Below are 22,874 nucleotides of genomic sequence, written 5' to 3'. Positions count from 1 at the left end.
GAGAAAGCATGAGCAGGGAGGGGCAGAGAGAGGGAGAGAGAGAATCACAAACAGGCTCCATGCTGTCAGCACAGAACCGGATGCTGGGCTCAAACTCACAAATTGCGAGATCATGACCTGAGCCAAAATCAAGAGTCAGATGCTTAATTGACTGAGCCACCCAGGTGGTCGCAAATCACTTTTTTAAAAAAGATACAAATTCTCTAGCATCATTAAAAAAAAAAAAATAGGCACTTAACCAATGATACTTGGTGCTGCAATTTTATCTTCAAGCTTTCAAAAATTAAACAGTGTTAAATTGGTAAATAAATCTGTACCAAGCAACTTTACACACAGGTTTAAAATATTCTGAACTGGGGCACTGGGTGGCTCAGTTGGTTGAACATCTGACTTCGGCTCAGGTCATGATCACGTAGTTCATGGGTTTGAGCCCCATGTCAGGCTCTATGCTGACATCTCAGAGCCTGGAGCCTGCTTTGGATTCTGTGTCTCCCTCTCTCTCTCCTCCTCTCCCATTCATGCTCTGTCTCTCAAAAATAAATAAAAGTTTAAAAAAATTAAAACAAAATATTCTCAACTGGAAAAAGTGCCTCCCATCACTTCCATATTCTACTTCTGTCATTCCTTATCTCTATCATTGAGTTATGACTGCATGTATGAACTAATGACATAAAACTCAGACCTGACCAACATAGACAACAAAAACAGGGGAGGTAATAAGCATAGGAAAATGGTGAACCACTAATTTCATTCCAGTTCTCAAGTTTTGGAATGCTTTGGTCTTTAAAATAATTGCTAAATCTTTTTTTTATTGCCAATAGTAATATTTTCTTTTGAAAACTAAATAGATTAAAAGATGTTCCTTTTTTTTTAATGCTATCTATGAGGTCCTGTATATTATTATTATTATTATTATTATTATTATTATTATACTGTCTCCAGCATGGTGATTCATATGTTTTAGAGAAGGAAAGGATCTTAAAATACATCATTCAACCTAAAATCCCAGTCTTATTTTACAGTATTCATTCATCCATTCAAACAAATATATGTTAAGAAGCTAATTCATTCAAATAAATATTACTAAGCATCTGTGATGTGCTAGGCACTATGCAGAGTACCAGGGATGGAATGTTGAGCAAGAGAGACATAGTGTTTGTTTACTGGAAAAGATTAAATAAACATTAACAGTAAAATATAATAAAACCTAAGATGGGAAATCCAAGAGGCTTTGAAGTCACAAGATAAGAATAATTCAATTTTTCTTGGGAATGGGATGAGAATTTAAATTGAGATGCAAAGAATATAAAGGTTGGGGAGAAAATGTTTCCAAGGAAAGAAAATATGGCTTTCTAGCATGGGGCCAGCCTCGAAGTTGGCCCCCGCTGATCTCCATTCCCTGGTACTCATGCCTCGTGCAGTCCTCTTCTGTACTTACCAGGGTGGATCTGTGTGCCCAGTGAGTAAAACAGAGCAGAAGTGACAATGTCACTTCTAAGATTACATTATAAAAGACACTTCGATTTATGTTGTGGTCTCTCTCTCTCTCATGCATTTGTGCTCCTGAACTCCTCTCTCATAGGGAAGTCATGTCATGAGTAGTCCCATGATGGGAACCTAATGCTTCCTGCCAAAAGCAGAGTGTGCTTGGAAGGAGATCCTCTGTGCCTCATCAAGTCATCAAAGACTATAACCCTGGCTGACAGTGTGACTGCACACCATGAGACACCCTGATGCTGCAACACCCAGCTCGGCTGCTCCCAGATGCCTGACCCTCAGAGACTGAGATAATTAACGCTCGTCATTATAGATGATGCAGTTTGCGAGTAGTTTGTTTGTTACACAGCAACAATTGACAGCTAAAGCTCTAGCAAAGTTAAAAAAAAAAATGAGAAGCACAGAATATGAAGTGTAAAAGAAGGGACAGCTTTTGTTTAAATGCTATAAGAAATGTGAATTTTGCATCATCGGATGCCATATTTCTGGAATTATAGGGTGTTACGTTTCCTCCAAATCCTCCATTCACTTCATTAAGAATTTGGTGAGTGATCATCAATTCTCTGTTAAGTCTCAAGTATTAAACACAGGGACATCACATACAATTCACTTTATGACAGTGTGATACTCAGACTACAATAGCTGCTAATAAATGTTCAATAATGTAGCATATGGTGTATGTATGTGTGTAGATATGCATTCACATGCTGGGTTAACAAAGCAAAGGGCTGGGTTACATAGTAAGTATAACTGACAAAACAAATCAGAGCAGAGTGTTTTTTTTTAATCCATACCATTTCACTCTTCAGCAAAGCCAATCCAATCTGGTCAGTGTGAACTTTCCTTCCCATCCCAAATCTCTGCGGTCCATAGTAATTTACAAACCCTTTATTCTACGAATACAAGAAAATCAATCATTAAAAGCATATTATTATGTGAGCACTGGGTGTTGTATGTAAGCGATAAACCACGGGAATCTACCCCCAAAACCAAGAGCACACTGTATACAATGTTAGCCAATTTGACAATAAATTATATTAAAAAAAATTAAAAACTAAAATTAAAAAAAAAAAGCATATTGTTATGGACTGCATGCCTGTATATCCCCCAAAATTCATACGTTGAAATCCTAACCTCCAATGTGATGGTATTTGGAGGTGGGGACTCTGGGAGGTAATCAGAGCTCTCATGAATGGGATCAGTGCCCTTCTAAGAAAAGACCTTGGAGCTAGCTCACTCTATTTCCACCATGTGAGAATACAACACAAAGACAAGGCTGGCACCCTGATCTCAGGCTTCCAGCCTCCAGCATGATACAAAATATATTTTTGTGATTTAAAAGTCACCCAGTCTATGGGTCTTTGTCATAGGCCCAAAGTGACTACAACAAATTAATAGAATTATTGTGTCAGATATCTAATCAAGTTTCCTCCTCATATTTATTTTAATAAAAGAATACTGTAATCAGCAATATACACATGGGAACCAAATGGTCTGAGATATGCTATACAATTAAAGAAAAGAAAGAAGAAAAACAAACAATTAAAAGTTAGAAAATAAGGCCAGCAAAAAAAGCCTTAAAAAAATAGGTCAGCTTTCCATTCATATTACTGAAGGGTATTCTAGGATGCAGGACTTTCAATGCTAAAATTGGGGAAGTTCTGGGAAAACTGGGATGAACTGGTTACTGAGTGTGATCTTTGCTCTAAAGCTCTTTCTGATTCTGAGATGCTCCTGTTGTCTGGAGATGCTGGGAATAAGCAATACATTTACTTCAAACCCAGCAAGTCTTAGTTCCTTTATACAGAACAATTCATTTTTTAATTATCTCAGTTTCTAAAGACCTGAGTCAAGAGAATGACATGGCATCACTTCCCCAAGAACAGAAAATTGTAAATTACTCTGCAACCTTAAAGACAATAATAGTCAGTGGTTAAACATGCTCTCACAAGGAAAACATCAGGGCCCAGATGGTTTCTTGAAAGATAAGAGTCTTCCACACTCACTTTATGAGAGGAGATCATATTTATTCATTCAGCAATTATTACTTCAAATTTGGAAAAATAATATCAAATAATATCCTCGAATAACCAGAAGAGTTTTAAATACCCCTTCAAATTACTTAGGGCTGGATATAACAAAAGGTTTCTAGTGGTCAAAGTTATAACCGTCTAAAACAAAACTTCAAAGACTTCTTATTTTCAGAACTAAAGGTAAGTTGGCTAAAGCTAAAACCATTTCTAATGGGGATTTTATAACTAGCAGTTGTGCATCCATAAGTTCCAAATGAAAGACAGGCAATAAATGCTATCAGACTTCAGAGAAATTTTCTCCCCTTTTTAAGGGATATTATTTTGGTAGCAGTTTTTCAGGACAGAGAAAAGAATTTTAGATACAGAAGTAAGGGAAAAACAACCATATAAGGGGTATACAATCAAAGAGTGTCTATGCACAGGTAAATGTGCTGAATTTTAAAAATCTTTATTAGAAGTCATTTTCCTGGCTATAAGGCATAATAACTGATTAAAAACCTGGCTTTTTGTTTGTTTTTCTTTGGAGAGGAGTAAAACTGTGTAAAAAGGTCTTTGTGGTCAGAATCTTATATCAGTGTTTCTCAATGTTAGCTGTAGAGTAAAATCAGCTAGGGAGTTTTTAAAAAGATATTAATAAACTAAGCTGCATTCCCAAATGTTCTTATTTAATTGGTTTGGGGGTAGAGACTGACTACTGAGATTGCATACAAGCATCCCAGATTGAGGATTACTGGTCTAGATCAGAACTTGTCAAACTACTAATGGCCTATAAGTCAAATGTGGCCCTACACCTATTTTTGTAAATAAAGTTTTATTAGAACACAACCATGCTCATTCATTTATGTATTGTCTATGGCTGCTTCCACACAATGGCAGTATAGTGCTTGCAAAAGAGACCATATGCCTAGCCCTCTACAGAGAAAGTTTGCTAACCATACTCTAGATGATCAGACTGAAGGCTATGGTATGTTTAGATGCCTGGCAAATGTCACTTACATGTTTATGTTAAATAGCTTTTTATTGCAAGACATAATAAAATGTATGTGATTTACTACATTGAAAAAAATCATAATTAGACTAAAAAGAAAAAGATTGTATATAATTCTGATAAGTAATGTAACTATTTACCAAAGATTTCTGAAAAAAATTACTGAACAAATTTCCAAAAAAAAATAATCCTTTTGCCTAAAATACTACTCTATATGGCATGTGCTAAACATACAAATAACAACAAAAAAACCTACCTCTGTTCTTATATAGATAGCTTCCCCCTCCCCACACACTCTGGATAACACTATAAGTTACATTTTTAAAAATCACATTAGAGCTGTTTTTTAATACAAAAATATACTACCAAGAAAATTAAAAATAAGCCAAATGTCCCTGTCATTTTTTAAATAATTACATATACACATTTAAAAAAAGGTACAAAAGAAAAAGTTTTTCTTCCTGCCTCAGTGTAAAGAGGACTATAAACATTTTCCTACAACATTATTTTAAAATTGAGTTTTCTTACCTTAACATTTTCTATTGCCTCTAAAATTCTGTCTTTCAGGTTTGCAGAGTCATTTATCTGGTTTTTTAAATTTCTGATGACAATATCAAAGTGATTTCCTTTGAGCTGACCAAGTCTAAGGGAATCATCTATAGATCGAATATTAAACACATTCATTCTTTTCTTTTCAATTTCTTTTTCAATATTTTTCAACCTATAAACGATAAATCATATAGACTCAGTTAAATCTTACATTTAAAAATTAACGTAAGTTTAAATGACAGTTGCCAGACAACCACTTATACCAGAACACCTAAAAATTCAAAAGTTAATGTTATTTCAACGAATGTGCACTAAAAAACCCATTATTATAGGATCATATTAACAGAGTTGTTTTATGATCTGAAACACATACTCCTAATGCTATTATCACTTTATCTGTGCCTTCTGACTTCTCCTTAATTTAACTGGTAAAAACCTCTTAACTGTTCTAGTCTTCCTGTCCTCAGACTTTGTTCCTTTTCTCCTCAGTCTCTCTTCCTCCAACATTACTAAGAAAAACCAGTAGCACCAGAGGATTTTACTAAAATTCTGCTCTGAACACATTTTCTTTAATATTTATTTATTTTTGAGAGTGGGGGAGGGGCAGAGAGAGAGGGAGACACAGAATCCAAAGCAGGCTCCAGGTTCTGAGCAGTCAGCACAGAGCCCGATGTGGGGCTCAAACTCATGAACCATGAGACCACGACCTGAGCAGAAATCGGATCTTCAAACAAATGAGCCACCCAGGCGCCCCTGCTCTGAACATTTTCTTCCTCAAACTTTCAATTCTTCCCCAAGTCTAAAGAATAGATTCCAATTATTAGCATACCTTTAAAGACTCTGTAAGAAAGCATTTTCTTTACATTCATATTTTCTGTCATACTTATAGGAACTGTTTTATCAGGTAGGTAGTTAACTTACTGCTCGTCCAAATACATCTTCAAGTTTTTTTCATCTGCTAAAATCTTACTATTACTTGAAGGGTAATTAAAATCCTATACCCATTAGCCAAATCAAAGGGCTCTCTCCTCCTAGGAATTAATAATATTTTGTCTTTAGTAGTTGAAAACCAGTTTCTAACATCTAAATATCTTTGAAAGCTAAAGTCTTTCTCTCTTACTATACTGTACTTAAAAAAAAAATTTTTTTTATGTTTATTTATTTTTGAGAGAGAGACAGAGACAGAGCATGGGTCAGGGAGGGACAGAAAGAGGGAAACAGAACTTGAAGCAAGCTCCAGGATGCTGAATCACTATGCTGTGTATCTGACACTAATGTAATATTTTGTGTCAAGTATACTAAAAAAAAAAAAAAAAAAAAAAAAAGAAAAGAAAAGAAAAGAAAAAAAAGAGGTTACTGTGGCTATTCTGAGTAGTGGAATTATTAGTGACTTTTAACTTCATTCTTACATTCTTCTATTTTCTGAATCTACTATAATAAATATGTATTTATTTTACAATTACAAAAAATATTTTTAAAATTTGAGAAAGCTGAAAGGAGGTTAATTTGAATACTTTACTCTTCATTTAATGAGGATTTATTTTATTTTATTTTATTTATTTATTTTTTTAACGCTTATTTATTTTTGAGACAGACAGAGACAGAGCATGAACGGGGGTGGGTCAGAGAGAGGGAGACACATAATCTGAAACAGGCTCCAGGCTCTGAGCTGTCAGCACAGAGCCGACGCAGGGCTCAAACTCACAGACCGTGAGATTGTGACCTGAGCCCAAGTCGGCCGCTCAACCGACTGAGCCACCCAGGCACCCCGAGGATTTATTTTAAATGTAAGGAACCATGACGATAAAAGCGTAAAAAGTATTATAGTAATTAAAAATACATACATTTGTAACACACTGTCCTGAATATAAATGCATATTCAAATATGGTACAGGGTATTTTTTAAACCTTTAATTTTATGTCATCTCTATACCCAACACAGGGCTTGAACTTACAACCCTGAGATCAAGAGTCACAGGCTATACCGACTGTGCCAGCCAGGCGCTGGTACAGGATTTTCAGAAACAATTCAGATCATTTAAAATCTTCCACTTCTCAAAGTGTCTGTCTTAAAACAACCTATATTTGTAGTATAAATTTAATGTTTATTTATTTTTGAGAGAGAGACAGAAAGAGAGAGAGAGTCCGAGTAGGGGAGGAACAGAGAGAGAGGGAGACACAGAATTGGAAGCAGGCTCCAGGCTCTGAGCTGTCAGAACAGAGCCCAACACGGGGCTCGAACCCACAAACTGGGAGATCATAATCTGAGCCGAAGTCAGACGCTTAACCAACTGAGCCACTCAGGCGCCCCTTCAGTGTAAATTTAAGACATAATGCTATTTAGATGATAATTATATTATTAAAGAATGTGCTGTTCAGTAAGCTTTCAATCAATTAATTACTATTGGAGCGCCTGGGTGGCTCAGTCGGTTGAGCGTCGGACTTCAGCTCAGGTCATGATCTCGCAGTTCGTGAGTTCAAGCCCTGCGTCGGGCTCTGTGCTGACAGCTCAAAGCCTGGAGCCTGCTTCCGATTCTGTGTCTCCCTCTCTCTGCCCCTCCCCTGCTCATACTCTGTCTCTCTCTGTCTCTCAAAGATGAATAAACGTTAAAAAAAATTTTTTTTAATTACTATTGATAGTGAGGTTAATATGTTCCTAGTGTTCTGATTTTTTAAATCTTACATTTATCTATCTGATGCAATAAGATAGAAAAGTTCTATCTTATAAAGTAATGTCATATTACCTCTCTGGAGTCACTTTTCTAACAACCATTGCTTGATAGGTGACAGCTTTCTTGTCTTTAAGGCCTGCATAACTAAAATCTGAAGGAATCACACCAAGTTTCATAGCTAAAAAACCAACTGCTTCAAACATTTCCAGATTTTCTTTCCGTAGCGTAAAGGCTGAAACAAAGAAAAACCCAAGATTACACACACACACACACACACACACACACACACACCAGCTGTGATACATCAATTACATTCTTAGTAGACAAACAGGTTAATATAATGAATCAAATTATTTATTTAAGTAGGTATAAGTATTTTTTAGTCAAGATACAAAATCAGTGTCTTAGATTACAACTATCATTTAAAAAATACTAATTGGCTCAGCAAAGGCTTACAGAAAAAAACATCTAAATTCCTTAATTGGGCATTCATATCTGGCCACAATCTCCCTTTTCAGTCTCCACATGTGCCACTTCCATTCATGTATCTTATACAACCCAGAGACTATCTCATAATTCCTGGATGGACTAGATCCTTCCACAGCTTTGTACTTGTGCACATTTGAATCCCTCTGTTTAAATGTGTTCCTCCCATTTTACTTGCAATGCTTGTATGCACTCCTCATGATCCAACAACAGCAGCAGTTCTCTCTCAAATTCTTTCCACCTTCCCCACACTGAATGCTCCTAAGCAGGGATCGTGTTGGTTTTCTCAATCGTTAACACCCACAGCCTAACACACAGTAAGTATGCAGATAATTGTCAAGTGAATGAATAAACTCCACAACGTGTTGATTACATAATCTGGCATGTCTCCACAAGTTGTCATTATGGATATCATGACACTTGCCATTATAATTTATCTCTTTATGTTTGTCCGCCCCACAAATTGGTAGTTCCAGGACAGCAAACCAGTAGATAGAAGGGTGCTTGCCTTGTGGTAGGTGCTTAAAATGTCTACCAGATGACACGGTGGGAGTGAGATTATGGAGGCAGGGAGAAGGAACAAGCCCAGTACCAACTAACACCAAAGAAGTTCCCCCATATGCTGGCCTACATAACCCACCAGCATTGATAGTAACAAAATACCACTACCCACAAGTCACCATATTTACATATAAGATACATCAAACTATTGCCCTCTTCCCTCAAGTCATGAAATGGAAACACAGGGTTTTTTGCAAAATAATTTATATTTTGTTCAGTTGTCATAATTGTCATCGGCAGCTACAAGGGTCTCTGTGAATCATGAGTACTCTAGGAAAAATGAACATTAAACATAAACATGATTCAGGAAGTAGAAGGATGTGAACTCTATCTATCTATCTATCTATCTATAAATATATAAAATAGCTAAACAAGAGCTTATAATATCCACACTTTAGAATATCATGCAGTTGTTTAAAAGAATGGGGAAGACCTGTTATTTATATCTCTTAATGAATAATCTCTAAAAACATGAAAATAGCAGGTTTCAAAAATATGCATAGTGCATATAATTTATGTAAAAGTTTTAAAAATCTACAATGCAATATTGTATATTTTCAATGTTTTAATTTTTAAAAGAAAAATATTTTTGCTTGCACATTTAAGAATTGTTAAAGTATAAACAGATATAATTTCTGAAGAATATTCAGGCACTATCCATTACTTTCTAGATATTTTTTACCACTAGGGCCATTATTTTTTATATGATCATACAGCTTCCTAGATTTCTCCAAATTTTCTATTATAGCCGTGATAAGTTAAATTTACTATGACTTCTGTTATTCTTAAAGAACTGATAAAAGAAGTAAAAGAAAGGAAAGAATCATACACGTCAATTCTGTGTCTAAGTTACAATCTGTTCTTTACACTTTCACGTTATCTTAACCAAACGGATTCGAATATAAACATCTTAGTCCAAGACTGCTGTTTATATCACTTGTTTCAAATAAAATGAAATTAAAAGCCCATATTTAAAATGTAGAGGAATTATAACCTCAAAATATCTCAGCTTTTGTCATGACAGGATTTAATTATACAGTTTAAATAAAATGATTTAGGAAGATGTGCTAGGCTAAGGATACAATGGTCAATAAAAAAAAAAAAAAAAAAAAATGGTCCCTGTCTTGGAAGCATTTAGTCTTAAGAGGCCTAAAATAATTTGAGGAAGAAGTGCCTCTGGAGGTTTAAAGAATGAACAGAAGCATGGTAAGCAGCCAAAGCAATAAGAAAGATAGAAATATCAAATATTTCTGTTTTTGTAAGATTTATGGGACCTTATTATTTCATAGGGTCTATAATGTTCTCCCTTTCCCAAGTACATACCTGTGTGAAGCTAAGTTTTGTTCTTTTGACTCATTCAAAACAAGAAATTCCAACAGACTGAATGCAAGAACAGATATGAGAATCCAGCTGACTTCTATGAAATCAGGCATTAGAAAGATTTGCAAAACTGTAAAACAATGCTTCTTGTCACTAATTTATAGTTGAAATATGTTTTTTCATTAAAATTCTTATCATTTTAATAGTAATAGATTATTTTAAACAACTTCATACATTAAATTTTTTTTTTAAATTGAAGTATAGTTGACAAACAATATTACTTTAGTTTCAGGTATACAACATGGTGGTCCAACGATTTTTCTGTTTTAATAGGTTAGATATCAATAGGTAATAAACACACAAACGAAAGTTGTTTGTGGTCTCCGATAACTTATAAGAGCTATCCCCTTCAGGTGTCCTAGAACCAAAATGTCTGAGAGTCAATTAGGAACATTTTGAAAAAATACAGGGAGCCCCTCAAGTATATCAAATTTGTGGAACTAGACAGAAGTCACTAAAATATTTTTTAAATATTTTTTAACGTTTATTTATTTTTAAGAAAGAGAGAGAGAGAGACAGAATGTGAGCAGGGAAAAGGCAGAAAGAGAGGGAGACACAGAATCTAGAGCAGGCTCCAGGCTTCCAGCTGTCAGCACAGAGCCCGATGCGGGGCTCAAACTCATGAACCCTGAGATCATGACCTGAGCTGACATCGGACACTTAACCAACTGAGCCACCCAGGCACCCAAGTCACTAAAATACCTGAAGAGTAAAAGAAATGCAAAATTCGGTCAAGTGTTGCAGCAGCAGGGCTAGGTGTCACAAACTTTTCAAAGTAGGCCAGGAAACTGTATTCCAAAAAAGGCCAAGAAACAAATCCTTAAAAGTTTTGAAGTTTATGTATTTGGTAACTAGGGTTTAAGGTGTCAAATCTACCCCTGACAATGTGGGTATGTCACTCACTAGCTGTTAAGCAAGCTCAGCCATGTAGGAAGGAACCTCCAAATTGTCTGAAATTATATAATTTTTGTGGATTAGCCGTAGAGCATAAGCACTTTTTATTTCATTTGTGAGGATTTAGAACTTAGAATAGGAATATTAAGGAGAATCAAACCCATAATTTTAGTGTTTGTATAAATGAATCTGTGTCTTACATACTTGGAATGTTTAAGAGAACAAGACTCCCATATATTCCAATTACAAATATCTAATTGATTTAAATTTGTCTTTTTACATTGAAATCTCATTAAGTTAGTAACTAATAAGGAAACAACACAGGAAAACTTAAAGATCACCAAATTTATAAGTTTAATTTATAACATTTTCTTAAATACTTGGAAAAAGTGAAGTGTTTAAAAAGAAAACCAACTATGCTAAATTTTAAAATTCACGTTTAGAGGGGCACCTGGGTGGCTCAGTCAGTTAAGTGTCCAACTTTGGCCCAGGTCATGATCTCGCGGTTCATGGGTTTGAGCCCTGTGTCTGGCTCTGTACTGACAGCTCAGAGACTGGAGCCTGCTTTGGATTCTGTGTCTCCCGCTCTCTCTGTTCCTCCCTGGCTTGCACTCTGTTCCTCTTTCTCTCTCTCTCAAAAAAAAGATTAAAAAAATCAAAATAAAATAAAATTCACTTTTAGAGAATTCCACTTGTTAGAATAATTGGTACTAGATTCGACCTCCCACTGTAAACAAATAGAAAGCTGGACAAAACACAAGAAACACCCGTTTTTAGACACCAGAGAACAGGCAGCATAGAATTATGATCCAAAAAGAAAAGGAAAACAAAGTAGGTGAGTCCTAAAATACTGTTTGTTTGTGTGTTTGTTTGTTTGTTTGTTTTTGGCATAGAGATATTTACTTGACCACAGCACATGGAGGAATCCAGGGAGAACACAGTGGTTGTACTGAATTAAAAGGGTGGAGGTTAGAGTTCAGGAAGGCTGAGTGGGCTGGAATTCACAGGGCAGAGTTCTAGATAAGAGGAAGCTATGTGTGCACAAAGAGTTCCAGAAATCTGCATAGGTGATCCCTTGAGGTGTTTGCTTTTTAGTAATCTACACATACCTAGGGTTAATTGCTATATACTATTTATCTAATGTTGCATAACAGGTCACTGCAAACCTCAGTGGCTTACAGTGTTCATTTATTTCTCATAGAGCCTGTGGGTCAGAGATTCAAGAGCAGCTTGGTTTGGTGGTTTGAGTTCATGCTCTCTCAAGAGGCTGCAGTTAGATGTGGCTGGGAATATAGTTATTCAAAAGCCTGACAGGAGCTGAAGGATCCATTTCCAAGGGGACTCACCTACATGGCTGGCAAGTTGTATTGGCAGTTGGCTACAGCCCTCAGCCCTCCAGCGAGCCATATGTATATCTTCACAGTATAGTAGCCGGCTTACCCTACAATGAGCAATCCAAGAAACATGGGCAAAAAGTATAATGCTACCTATGATCTAGCCTTAGAAGACACATACACCATCACTTGTGTCATATTCTACTGGATGCAAAAGCCACTCTGTGTGAGTACCAGGAGAAGAGCATTAAGAATCTTGGGGTTGAGAACTACGATCCACCTTTTGGCTCGAATACTTTTAGTACGACCACACAAACCCCCAATTCAAAACATACTCATTCCTTCCCAAGGCCTCCAACACTCATACGATTAAAACAGTTCAAATTCTAGCATTTTTTTTTTATCTAAATCAGGCCCAGCTATAGATAAGGTTCCTTGAATACATATCAAATCAGAATCCTCAAATACAATTTCTCTTAATATGAAGGCTCTGAAGGACCGTGACACAAAGAGACAAATCTGCTTTTCACACACCTTGAAATGTTGAAACACACATAGGACAAGTGCTATATACTCTTTATTCAAACTGGGGGGGGGGGGGGCGGGGGGGGGATAGATATACCTACAAGTTACTCTTACACAGCAGTTCTGAATCCAGCCAGGTGTATGTTGTTGTTCCTTTATTAGCATTCAGTCCTCCCAGTATCTGGGAATAATTACTATAGCTCTAGAGTCCACTTTTGGGTGTCAATTTTGCCCTCCAAGTGAAACTTCCTCTTCCGTAAAAGTTACCTATTTATAATGCAGTAGTTTTCTTAGCCCAATTCCTGCCTTTGAAAGTCTGGCAGTACTGGGGTGCCTAGGCGGCTCAGTCAGTTAAATGCCAAACTTCGGCTCAGGTCATGATCTTGCAGTCCATGAGTTTGAGCCCTGTGTCAGGCTCTGTGCAGGCAGCTCAGAGCCTGGAGCCTCTTTGGATTCTGTGTCTCCCTCTCTCTCTGCCCCTCCCCAGCTCATGCTTTGTCTGTCTCTCTCAAAAATAAACAAACATTAAATAATAATAATAATAAATAAATACAAAATAAAAGTTTGGTAGTACAAAGGTCTCTGTTTATTTTGTACTGTCTTTGACCTTTTCAAAAACTATGTGGGTTCACTCTATTAGACAAGGATACACTCAAATTTTGTGAAGACCAGATGTTTTCAACTTAGGGCTTCTACTGAAGATACTGAGGGAAAATGTCCCCTAAATCCTTAGGGGTATTACTGTTTAACACAGGGGATCCTTGAGTCATGCCCTTCAAGTCCCCAAAGGGCCTTTGCCTGTCTGAATCATTCTGAGACACTGGTAGAGGTTTGTGCAAAAATTTTAAAAAAGGATTTCACAGTTCACACCCTAGATTTCCTTGCTAGAACATGTCCTGACCTTGCCATGATTTTCTCTTTGTCTGGAAGCCATTTCTTAATTTAAACATAATGTGCCATCTTAAGAAACTGGGGATTTTTTTTTTGAAGAAAAAAATGATTTTGAACCCAGTGAGTTCTAGCTCCTTTATATCTAGCAGTTTTTCCTTTAGAATTTTACTACAAGCAGTAGAAAAGAAGCCTTCAACACTTTGCCTACAAATCTCTTTAGCTACAGTGCTCCTCTTTAGAAACATTTCTACTTTCCATTTTACTGCCTACAACAAGGTTGCCAAACTTTCTGTCACTACATAACAAGTATTCCTTTCTTCCAGGTTCTAATAATACTGTCCCTTCCTTTAAATTGTCCTTGCCCTTTCACGAAGATGGCACCGAAGGTGAAGGAAGCCCCTGCCCCGCCCAAAGCCGAAGCCAAAGCAAAGGCTTTGAAGGCCAAGAAAGCAGTGCTGAAAGGCGCCCACAGTCATAAAAAAAAGAAGATCCGTACGTCACCTACATTCCGACGGCCCAAGACACTGCGTCTCCGAAGACAGCCCAAATATCCTCGAAAGAGCGCCCCCAGGAGAAACAAGCTTGACCACTATGCCATCATCAAGTTCCCCCTGACTACAGAGTCGGCCATGAAGAAAATAGAAGACAACAACACTCTTGTGTTCATTGTGGATGTCAAGGCCAACAAGCACCAGATCAAACAGGCCGTGAAGAAACTCTATGACATTGATGTGGCCAAGGTCAACACTCTGATCAGGCCCGATGGAGAAAAGAAAGCATATGTTCGACTGGTTCCTGACTATGATGCTTTGGATATTGCCAACAAAATTGGGATCATCTAAACTGAGTCCAGCTGGCTAAGTCTAAATATAAATTTTTTCAACATAAAAAATAAATAAATAAATAAACTGTCCTTGATAGCTTCCCTGAGGTAACTTCAAACATCTGCCTGCCAACAGGTCCAAAGACATTGCTACCACAAGTTTTAGGCTTCTGTTATAGAAGCAACTCATTTCTGGCACCAAAATATGTTATTTAAGGTACCAAAATATGTTATTTAATGCTGCACAATAAATCACCCCAAATTTTAGTGACATACAATAATAAGCATTTCCTATCTGTTATGGACTGAATATCTGCATCACCACAACCACCCCCAATCCTCAAATTCCTATGTCAAAGTACTAGTCCCAGTGTGGCTGAATTTGGAGATGGGACCCGTAAGAAAGCAATTAACATTAAATTATGTCATAAGGGTGGGGCCCTGATTCAATAGGATTAGTGTCCTTATAAGAAGAGATATCAGAGAGCTCCCTTCCTCTCTCTTAATTTCTCTCTCCATGTGTGCACAAAGAAGAGGTCATGTGGGCACATAGTAAAAAGATGGCTGTCTACAACCCAACAGGACAACCTTTACTAAATATCAACCCTGCTGGTACCTTGATCTTGGACCCCCAGTCTCCAGAACTGTAAGAAAATAAATGCCTACTGTTTAAGCCACTCATGTATACGGTATTTTGTTATAGCAGTCTGAGAAGACCAACATACTATTCCAGCAGTTTCTGTGGGGCAGGAATTCAGAAGTTGGACCGGTTTGGCTTGAGGGATACAATGAAGTTGCAGTCAAATATTAACTGAAGCTAAAGGTCATGTCCAAAGTGGCTCACACACATCAGTGGCTAAGTAGATGCTGGCTAGTGATGGGAAACCTCAGTTTCTCCCTATAGGGTTTCTTGAGTGTTTTCAAGGTATGCTGTCTTGGTTCTGTCAGAATAAGTAATATGAAATGCCTTTTATGACCTAGCCTCAGAAGTCACTCACTGTGGCTGCCATATTCTATTACTTAGACAGGATGGCCCTAATTCATTGTGGGTGGGCATTACAAAAGGTCATGAATATCAGTAGTTGAGGATCACTGGGGGCTATCTGAATGCTGGCTACCACATTCCACCAGGCTAAACGATGAAATATTAGGCATTTGTAATCTAGTCAATTTGTAATCTCTTTGTCAGAGATTATACAAAGCTGGAGAGCAGCCAAAGAGGACAGAGAGGAGAAATCTAACTAAATAGCAAGGGCATGCAGGAGAAGCCACAGAAGGATCATGCTATAATAGTAGAACTATATGACTGACAGCTCTAGAGTAAAGCCTACTCTAGACCTCCCTTAGTCAAACTCAAAATGAAGCCTCAAATGCATTTGCAAATTACTTTCTACCCGTTAAAGCAAAGTTCAACACTCTTTAAATGAAGACAACATAATCCAGACAGTCAACAAGGTAACACTAAGTTTGACCTTCAAAAAATATTACTAAACATGCAAAGAAGCAGGAAAATATGACCCACAACACAACTAAAAGACATTCACTAGAAGCACATCCAGAAATGACAGCAACAGAATTAGCAGACATTTTTTTAAAGACCTATTAAAAATAGGCTCAAAGATTATAGGAAAACATAAACATAGTAAGTTGAAGACCTAAGAAAGAACTAAATGACACTTCTAGAGCTGGAAAATGCAATTCTTTAAATTTTTTTTTTTCTTTTTCTCCTTTTTTTTTTCTCGAAAATGCAATTCTTAAAATAAAAATTTCATTGGATGTTTAAATCTTTCATATATTTTCTTCTGCAAAAAGTATTCTAGGAAAATGGATATGGTGCTATCTCAAAAAATTAAATACAGAATTACCACATGACCCAGCAATTACACTTCTGGGTACACATCCAAAAGAACTAAGAACAGGGACTTGAACACATATTTTTACAGCCATGTTCATAGCAGTATTATTCACAATAGACAAACGATAGAAATAACCCATGTCCATTGGCAGATGAATGGGTAAATAAAATGTGGTATATATACATATAATATTATTCAGTCTTTAAAGGAAGAAAATTCTAACACATGTACAACATAGACGAATCTTGAAGATCTTCAGCTAAGTGATATGTGCCAGTCATAACTTGGCAAATATTTTATGATTCCACTTATCTGAGATACCTGGAGTAGTCAAATTCATAGAGACAGAAAGTGGGATGGTGGTTGCCAATGGCTGATGGAGAGGAGAATGGCAAGTTACTGTTTAATGGGTATACAGTTTCAGTTTGGGAAGATAAAAAAGTTCTGGAGATAAATGATGGTAATGGTTGTAAAACAATATGAATGTGCTCAATACCATTGAACCGTACACTTAAAGGTAGTTAAAATGGTAAATTTTGTTACGTATATCTTATAACAACTAAAATTAAAAAGTGTTTTAAGTGTTCTACTTTTTAGATAGGCCTCCTTATTAAGAAATTTTTTTTATATGAGCTATTTTTTTCTTAAAAAAGGGTGGCCTTTGCAAAATCTGAGATAAGTATACTTTACCTTTGTCTTTTTCTTTGTTCTTGGACTTGTGGATATCCCAATATCTTCATACTATTCTCTGGAGTAGTACCATCAATTCCTCCCCTTAACATATCCCTCCAATTACTCATAGATTTTGTAAAACTAATTTACACTAATATATAAAAAGTTTCCATAATTTTTTAGTTCATTAATTCAAGGTAAGGCTGTTAGAATTTCAAATAGTATAAAATCTATAACTGCTTAAATCACTTAACTGCAATTCTCCCTTCCACATGTAAAACTAGTTTTGTTTTTTCCTTCAAAACAGATTTATCTATTACCATTTACTGCATGCCTCATGTATCAAGTCCTATACCAGCAGTTTTCTCATGGATAAGGCAAGTCACACAACCAGACAGAAATTTCCAGGAGAGACACCAACATTTGGATAACTATTACATACTAAACATTTTCATTATTTAATTGTTAGAATATCATTGTGAATTAGGTTTTACTATTACCCCATTTTTAAAGTGCAACAAAAAGTTACAAATTGTTAAGTAACTTGCCCATGGTATTATTCTTTCCATTTTTATATTTGTGGAAATTAAATCTTAAAGATACTAAAAAGTTCATACATCTTTTTATGAACTGAAGTCATAACATAAAGTAAGACCTAGATTCAAGGTCCAATCTCTTCATTTATACCACAGAATCCTGTATTATATAATACAATCCTGTTTCCGTGCCACATGCAATCTACACAAATTTGGGTTGCTGATTTTATTTAAAAAGCTTTGCTGTACAAGGCCAATATCTCTGATGAACCCAGATGCAAAAATTCTCAACAAGATACTAGCAAACTGAATCCAACAATACATTAAAAAAAAATTATTCACCACAATCAAGTGAGATTTATTCCTGGGTTGCAAGCGTTATTCAGTATGTACAAACCAATCAATGTGATATGTCCTAGCCACAGCAATCACACAACAAAAAGAAATAAAAGGTATCCCAAAATTGTAAGGAAGAAGTATAATTTTCACTATTTGCAGATAACATACTATATACAGAATACCTAAGGATTCCACCAAAAAACTGCTAGAACTGATAAATGGCTTCACTAGAGTCACAGGATACAAAATAAATGTATAGAAATACTTGCCATTCCTATATATCAACAATGAGGCAGGAGAAAGAGAAATTAAGAAAATAATCTCATTTATAATTGCACCCAAAATAATATATACCTAGGAATAAACCTAACCAAAGAGGTGAAAGATCTATACTTTGAAAACTATAAAACACTGATGAAAGAAATTTTAAAAAAAAGACAGAAAAACATTCCATGCTCATAGATTGGAAGAACAAACATTGTTAAAATGTCTATACTACCCAAAGCAATCTATACATTTAATAGAAATTCTATCAAAATATCAACAGCATATTTCACAGAACTCACCCTAAAATTTGTATGGAACCACAAAAGACCCCAAATAGTCAAAGCAATCTTGAATAAGAAAAGCAGAACTGGAGACATCACAATTCTGGATTTTAAGTTATATTACAAATCTATAGTGATCAAAACAGTATGGTACTGGCATAAAAATAGACACAAAGATCAATGGAATGGAACAGAAAACCCAGAAATGAACCCACAATAATATGGTCAATTAATCTTCAACAGAGCAGGAAAGAACTTCCAATAGGAAAAAGACAGTCTCTTCAACAAATGGTGTTGGGAAAACTGGACAGCTACCTGCAAGAGAATGAAACTGGACTACTTTGTTACACCATATACAAAAACAAATTCAAAATGGATTAAAGACCTAAATGTGAGACAGGAAACCATCAAAATCCTAGGAAAGAAGACAGGCAGTAATTTCTCTATCATTGATGGAACATTTTTTCTAGATAGGTTCCCAGAGGCAAGGGAAACAAAAGCAAAAGTAAACTATTGGGATTACATCAAAATAAAAACCTTCTGCACAGCAAAGGAAACAATCAATAAAACAAAAAGGCAACCTAAAGAATAGGAAAATATGTTTGCAAATTACATATCCAAAAAAGGGTTAGTATCCAAAATATATAAAGAACTGATACAACTCAACACCCAAAAAATAAGTAATCCAATTAAAAAATGGGCAGGAGACATGAACAGACATTTCCCCAAAACACATATGCAGATGGTCAACAGACACATGAAAAGATGTGCATCACCACTTATCACCAAGGAAATGCAAATCAAAACTACAATGAGGTATCACCTCACATCTCTGAGAATAGCTAAAACCAACAACATAACAACAGGTGTTGGTAAGGATGTGGATGTTGGTACAGCCACTGTGGAAAACAGTAGGGAGTTTCCTCAAAGAGTTAAAAATAGAATTACCTTATGATCCAGAAATCTCACTCCTGGGTATTTACCCAAAGAATACAAATACACTAATTCAAAGGGATACATGCACCCCTAGGTTTATAGCAGCATTATTTACAATATCCAAGGCATGCAGACAACCTAAGTGTCCATTGATGGATTGATGAATGGATAAAGAGGTGTATACACTTCTGTATATACCATATACAATGGAATATTACTCATCCATAAAAAAGAATGAAATCTCGGCATTTGCAACAACATGGATGATGCTAGAGTAATGCTAAGTGAAAAAAGTCTGTTAGAGAAAGACAAATACCATATGATTTCATTCATATGGAATTTAAGAAACAAAACAAAAAAAAAATAAGCAAAGTGGAAAAAAGAGAGAGACAAACCAAGAAACAGACTCTTAACTGATGGTTTTCAGAGGGGAATGGGTGAAATAGGTGATAGGGATTAAGGAGTATCATGATGAGCACTGGGTGATTGAAATAAACACTTAAAATAAAATAAATAAATAAAAGTTTTTAACCAAAAAAAAGCTTTGCTGTATGAATCTATAAAACATGACCATCTGAAACACTTCCCATCCTTCATGTAAGATACTGGCCAATTAAATCTGATGAGCTAAACTTACAGAATAAGATTTCATCAGGGGTATCTGGGTGGGTGGCTCAGTCAGTTAAGCATCCTACCCTTGATTTCTGTTCAGGTCATGATCTCACAGTTCAATTCGTGAGAACAAGCACCATGCTGAACTCTGCACTGACACTGAGGAGACTGCTTGGGATTCTCTTTCTCCCTCTCTTCTTTTTCCCCCCCCCCCCCCCCCCCCCCCGCTCATGTGAGCATGACCCCAGCACCTGCACACACTCTCTCTCTCAAAATAAATGAATAAACTTAAAAAAATATATATTTCATCAGTTCCATCCAATCTTAGGAATTGAATATACCCACTAAAGCAGTGATTTTCAAAATGTGGTACCTAGACCAGTAGAAAAAGCATCACCTGGGAATTTGTAAAAAGCCCTGCCCCAAACCCTCTAAATCAGAAACTCTGAGAACAGGACCCAGAAATCTGTTTAACAAGCCCTTTTGGTGATTTTAATGTATGCTAAAGTTTGAGAACCTCCTCTCTAAAAGAGTGACTGAGTCAAAGGAAGGACCTCCTTATAAGTTTTTAGGCTCTCTACCTTGGGTAGTGAAGTTCAATTGTTTTATTCACTTATTTGTTGTTTAATTTACATGAAGTTCAATTGTTTTATTTTTTTTTTTAATTTTTTTTTTTCCAACGTTTTTTATTTATTTTTGGGACAGAGAGAGACAGAGCATGAGCGGGGGAGGGGCAGAGAGAGAGAGAGACACAGAATCAGAAACAGGCTCCAGGCTCCGAGCCATCAGCCCAGAGCCTGACGCGGGGCTCGAACTCCCGGACAGCGAGATCGTGACCTGGCTGAAGTCAGACGCCTAACCGACTGCGCCACCCAGGCGCCCCGAAGTTCAATTGTTTTAGATAACAAGGTATTCTCTTCACTTCAGGAAAGCGAAGCAGAGCAGATGCATTCTACTTATCTCTGAATACTTAATTTTAATTAAAATAACTTTTAAAATATGAAATCAAGATTTATCGCCAATAAAACGTTAACAAACTAACTGCTTCAACTTTATACGTTTGTGCTGATGTTAACCATACTTTCATCAATAAGGTTAATTCTTAAAATTAGTGCAATTTGTAAGGCTTTATCTTCCACTAAAAACCAGACCCAAATATTTTTCCCAAGAGTCCTCTGGTTAATTCTATTTAATTCATTTGAAATTATTCATCTTTCACACAATTTTAACTAAGTTTGTTGAGGAAAATGGTAATGATTTATTAAATTACCTGTATATATAACTTTTCGATCCTGGTACTCAAAAAGAGACCTCTTCCTGTGCTTGTGTGTTTTTTCCCGAAATCTTACTGTTATTGCTACATTTGGATTGCCAGCACTATAATTGAGCTCAGGGAAAGATTTGGTTTCCACAAGGTTTCCAAACTTTTTGTTGACAAAATGGTGGACAGCTTTTCTGTGGTCTTTGTTTGTATCAGGTTTAAAAGTAAATTTGGAATTTTCTTTTTTTGCATCCAAATATTTAAAAAATTCAAATGCTTCTTCTTCAGATACCAAGTGACAGAGTTCCTTATATTCAAGATTTGGTTTTACAACAATCTCACTGTTTTTACCTACAGTTATTAAAAAAGGAAATTTCTGCCTAATAGCACTGTGCAGAATAGCCCTCTGGTTTTTGTCAAGGATTCTGCCTAATGAGAATTCAGGAGATGATCCAATTAGCTCAGTTTTAGAATTCCACTTCTCTTTTATATCACAGGCAAAGTGATTCAGTAGTTCGTTAGTTTTTTCATCCAACAAGGTACCTAAATCATCAACTGTTTGTTCTTCGCCTTTGGAAGTTCCATCACTGATAGTATCTTCCCTTTCTGAACCAGATTGATGATATTGATCAGCACCAGAGCACCCAGCAAAAATACTAACTTCTTGGTTGCTTCCCTCTTCAAAGGATAAATTCTGAAGATCAAGTTTTGTCTTTTTGGCAAAGTTATTTGGCTCAGGTAGTATTTTACTAATCAGTTTACTTGGTGCCGTATTAACTAATTGTCCCTGTTCATCAATCTCTATAACAACAAAATCACTTGGTGAGCTTTTTATAGTGCCACAAAATCCAACATGATCAGTAACAAAACACAAAGAACTAAACCGGATTCTAAAATCTGTATCCTCTTCCATTCTTAAATAACAATGCCTACAAAAGAAACAAAGAGGCAGTCAGTTACCCAAAAGAAAAGTTATAGATAACAAGAAAAAAATAAATTTGCAGGATTTATTTTTCTTTCTCCCTTTCAATCCTGGTCCCCTTAAAATACAAATTATTTCTATAAATAATGGGCATTTTGACTCTCCTATACCAAGATAAACTAATAGGCAAACTTTTTCTCATGAAACTGATGATTTGCAACATTTCTTTCACCCATTCCAAGCTTTCATCTATTATCCAGAATTAAAATGGGTCCGTTTCAAGTCTGCTTTAAAAATACCATGTGTAGGCCGACAAAGAAGAGACCAGAACACAGACTTAAACAATGATTTGTCCAAACCCCATTCCTGAAAATTTCTAACTTAATTCCAGAGAATTTGTGGCTAGATTTGTATATATTAGGGGTTAGAGATGAGAGAAGGGACTAGAAGACAGGAGGAAATAGTCCAAATTGATAAATGAAACTTGCAATGTGATTATGCTTCAAAACAGGCTTAAATTGGGGCGCCTGGGTGGCGCAGTCGGTTAAGCGTCCGACTT

The 22,874-nt window shown here is 36.1% G+C and overlaps 2 protein-coding genes and 1 long non-coding RNA gene across 5 annotated transcripts in view; 2 read left to right on the top strand and 1 right to left on the bottom strand.

The window, feature by feature from the left end:
- Positions 1 to 4,355, top strand: part of LOC121038703 (uncharacterized) — a 40,430-nt gene extending 36,075 nt beyond the window's left edge. The window contains exon 2 of the long non-coding RNA XR_005794454.1: positions 1,583 to 4,355. This is a non-coding gene — a long non-coding RNA (uncharacterized LOC121038703). The remainder of the gene's footprint in view (positions 1 to 1,582) is intronic.
- Positions 1 to 22,874, bottom strand: part of PUS7L (pseudouridine synthase 7 like) — a 33,195-nt gene that overhangs the window by 7,079 nt on the left and 3,242 nt on the right. Inside the window, exons 2-5 of one of the 3 annotated variants that reach the window (XM_040488388.1) lie at positions 21,403 to 22,322; positions 7,812 to 7,971; positions 5,047 to 5,239; positions 2,292 to 2,390 (exon numbers count right to left, since the gene is read on the bottom strand). In XM_040488388.1, the coding sequence (XP_040344322.1) occupies positions 2,292 to 2,390; positions 5,047 to 5,239; positions 7,812 to 7,971; positions 21,403 to 22,306 (1,356 nt within the window). In that variant the 5' untranslated portion in view covers positions 22,307 to 22,322. The remainder of the gene's footprint in view (positions 1 to 2,291; positions 2,391 to 5,046; positions 5,240 to 7,811; positions 7,972 to 21,402; positions 22,323 to 22,874) is intronic. The other 2 variants (XM_040488389.1, XM_040488390.1) reach the window with 2 other exon arrangements.
- LOC121038702 (60S ribosomal protein L23a-like) lies at positions 14,170 to 14,671 on the top strand. The gene has a single exon (XM_040488394.1). It carries the CDS (start codon positions 14,185 to 14,187, stop codon positions 14,650 to 14,652), a length of 468 nt encoding a protein of 155 aa, XP_040344328.1. The 5' UTR covers positions 14,170 to 14,184; the 3' UTR covers positions 14,653 to 14,671.

This window comes from Herpailurus yagouaroundi, unplaced genomic scaffold (genome assembly GCF_014898765.1).
Source record: "Herpailurus yagouaroundi ecotype Mexico unplaced genomic scaffold, PumYag 166, whole genome shotgun sequence".
NCBI classification, from domain to species: Eukaryota; Metazoa; Chordata; class Mammalia; order Carnivora; family Felidae; genus Herpailurus; species Herpailurus yagouaroundi.
This window is presented reverse-complemented; position numbering and strand designations above follow the sequence as displayed.

Coding starts and splice junctions, on each gene's coding strand:
- LOC121038702 (XM_040488394.1), top strand. CDS start 14,185: ATGGCACCGAAGGTGAAGGAAGCCCCTGCCCCGCCCAAAGCCGAAGCC.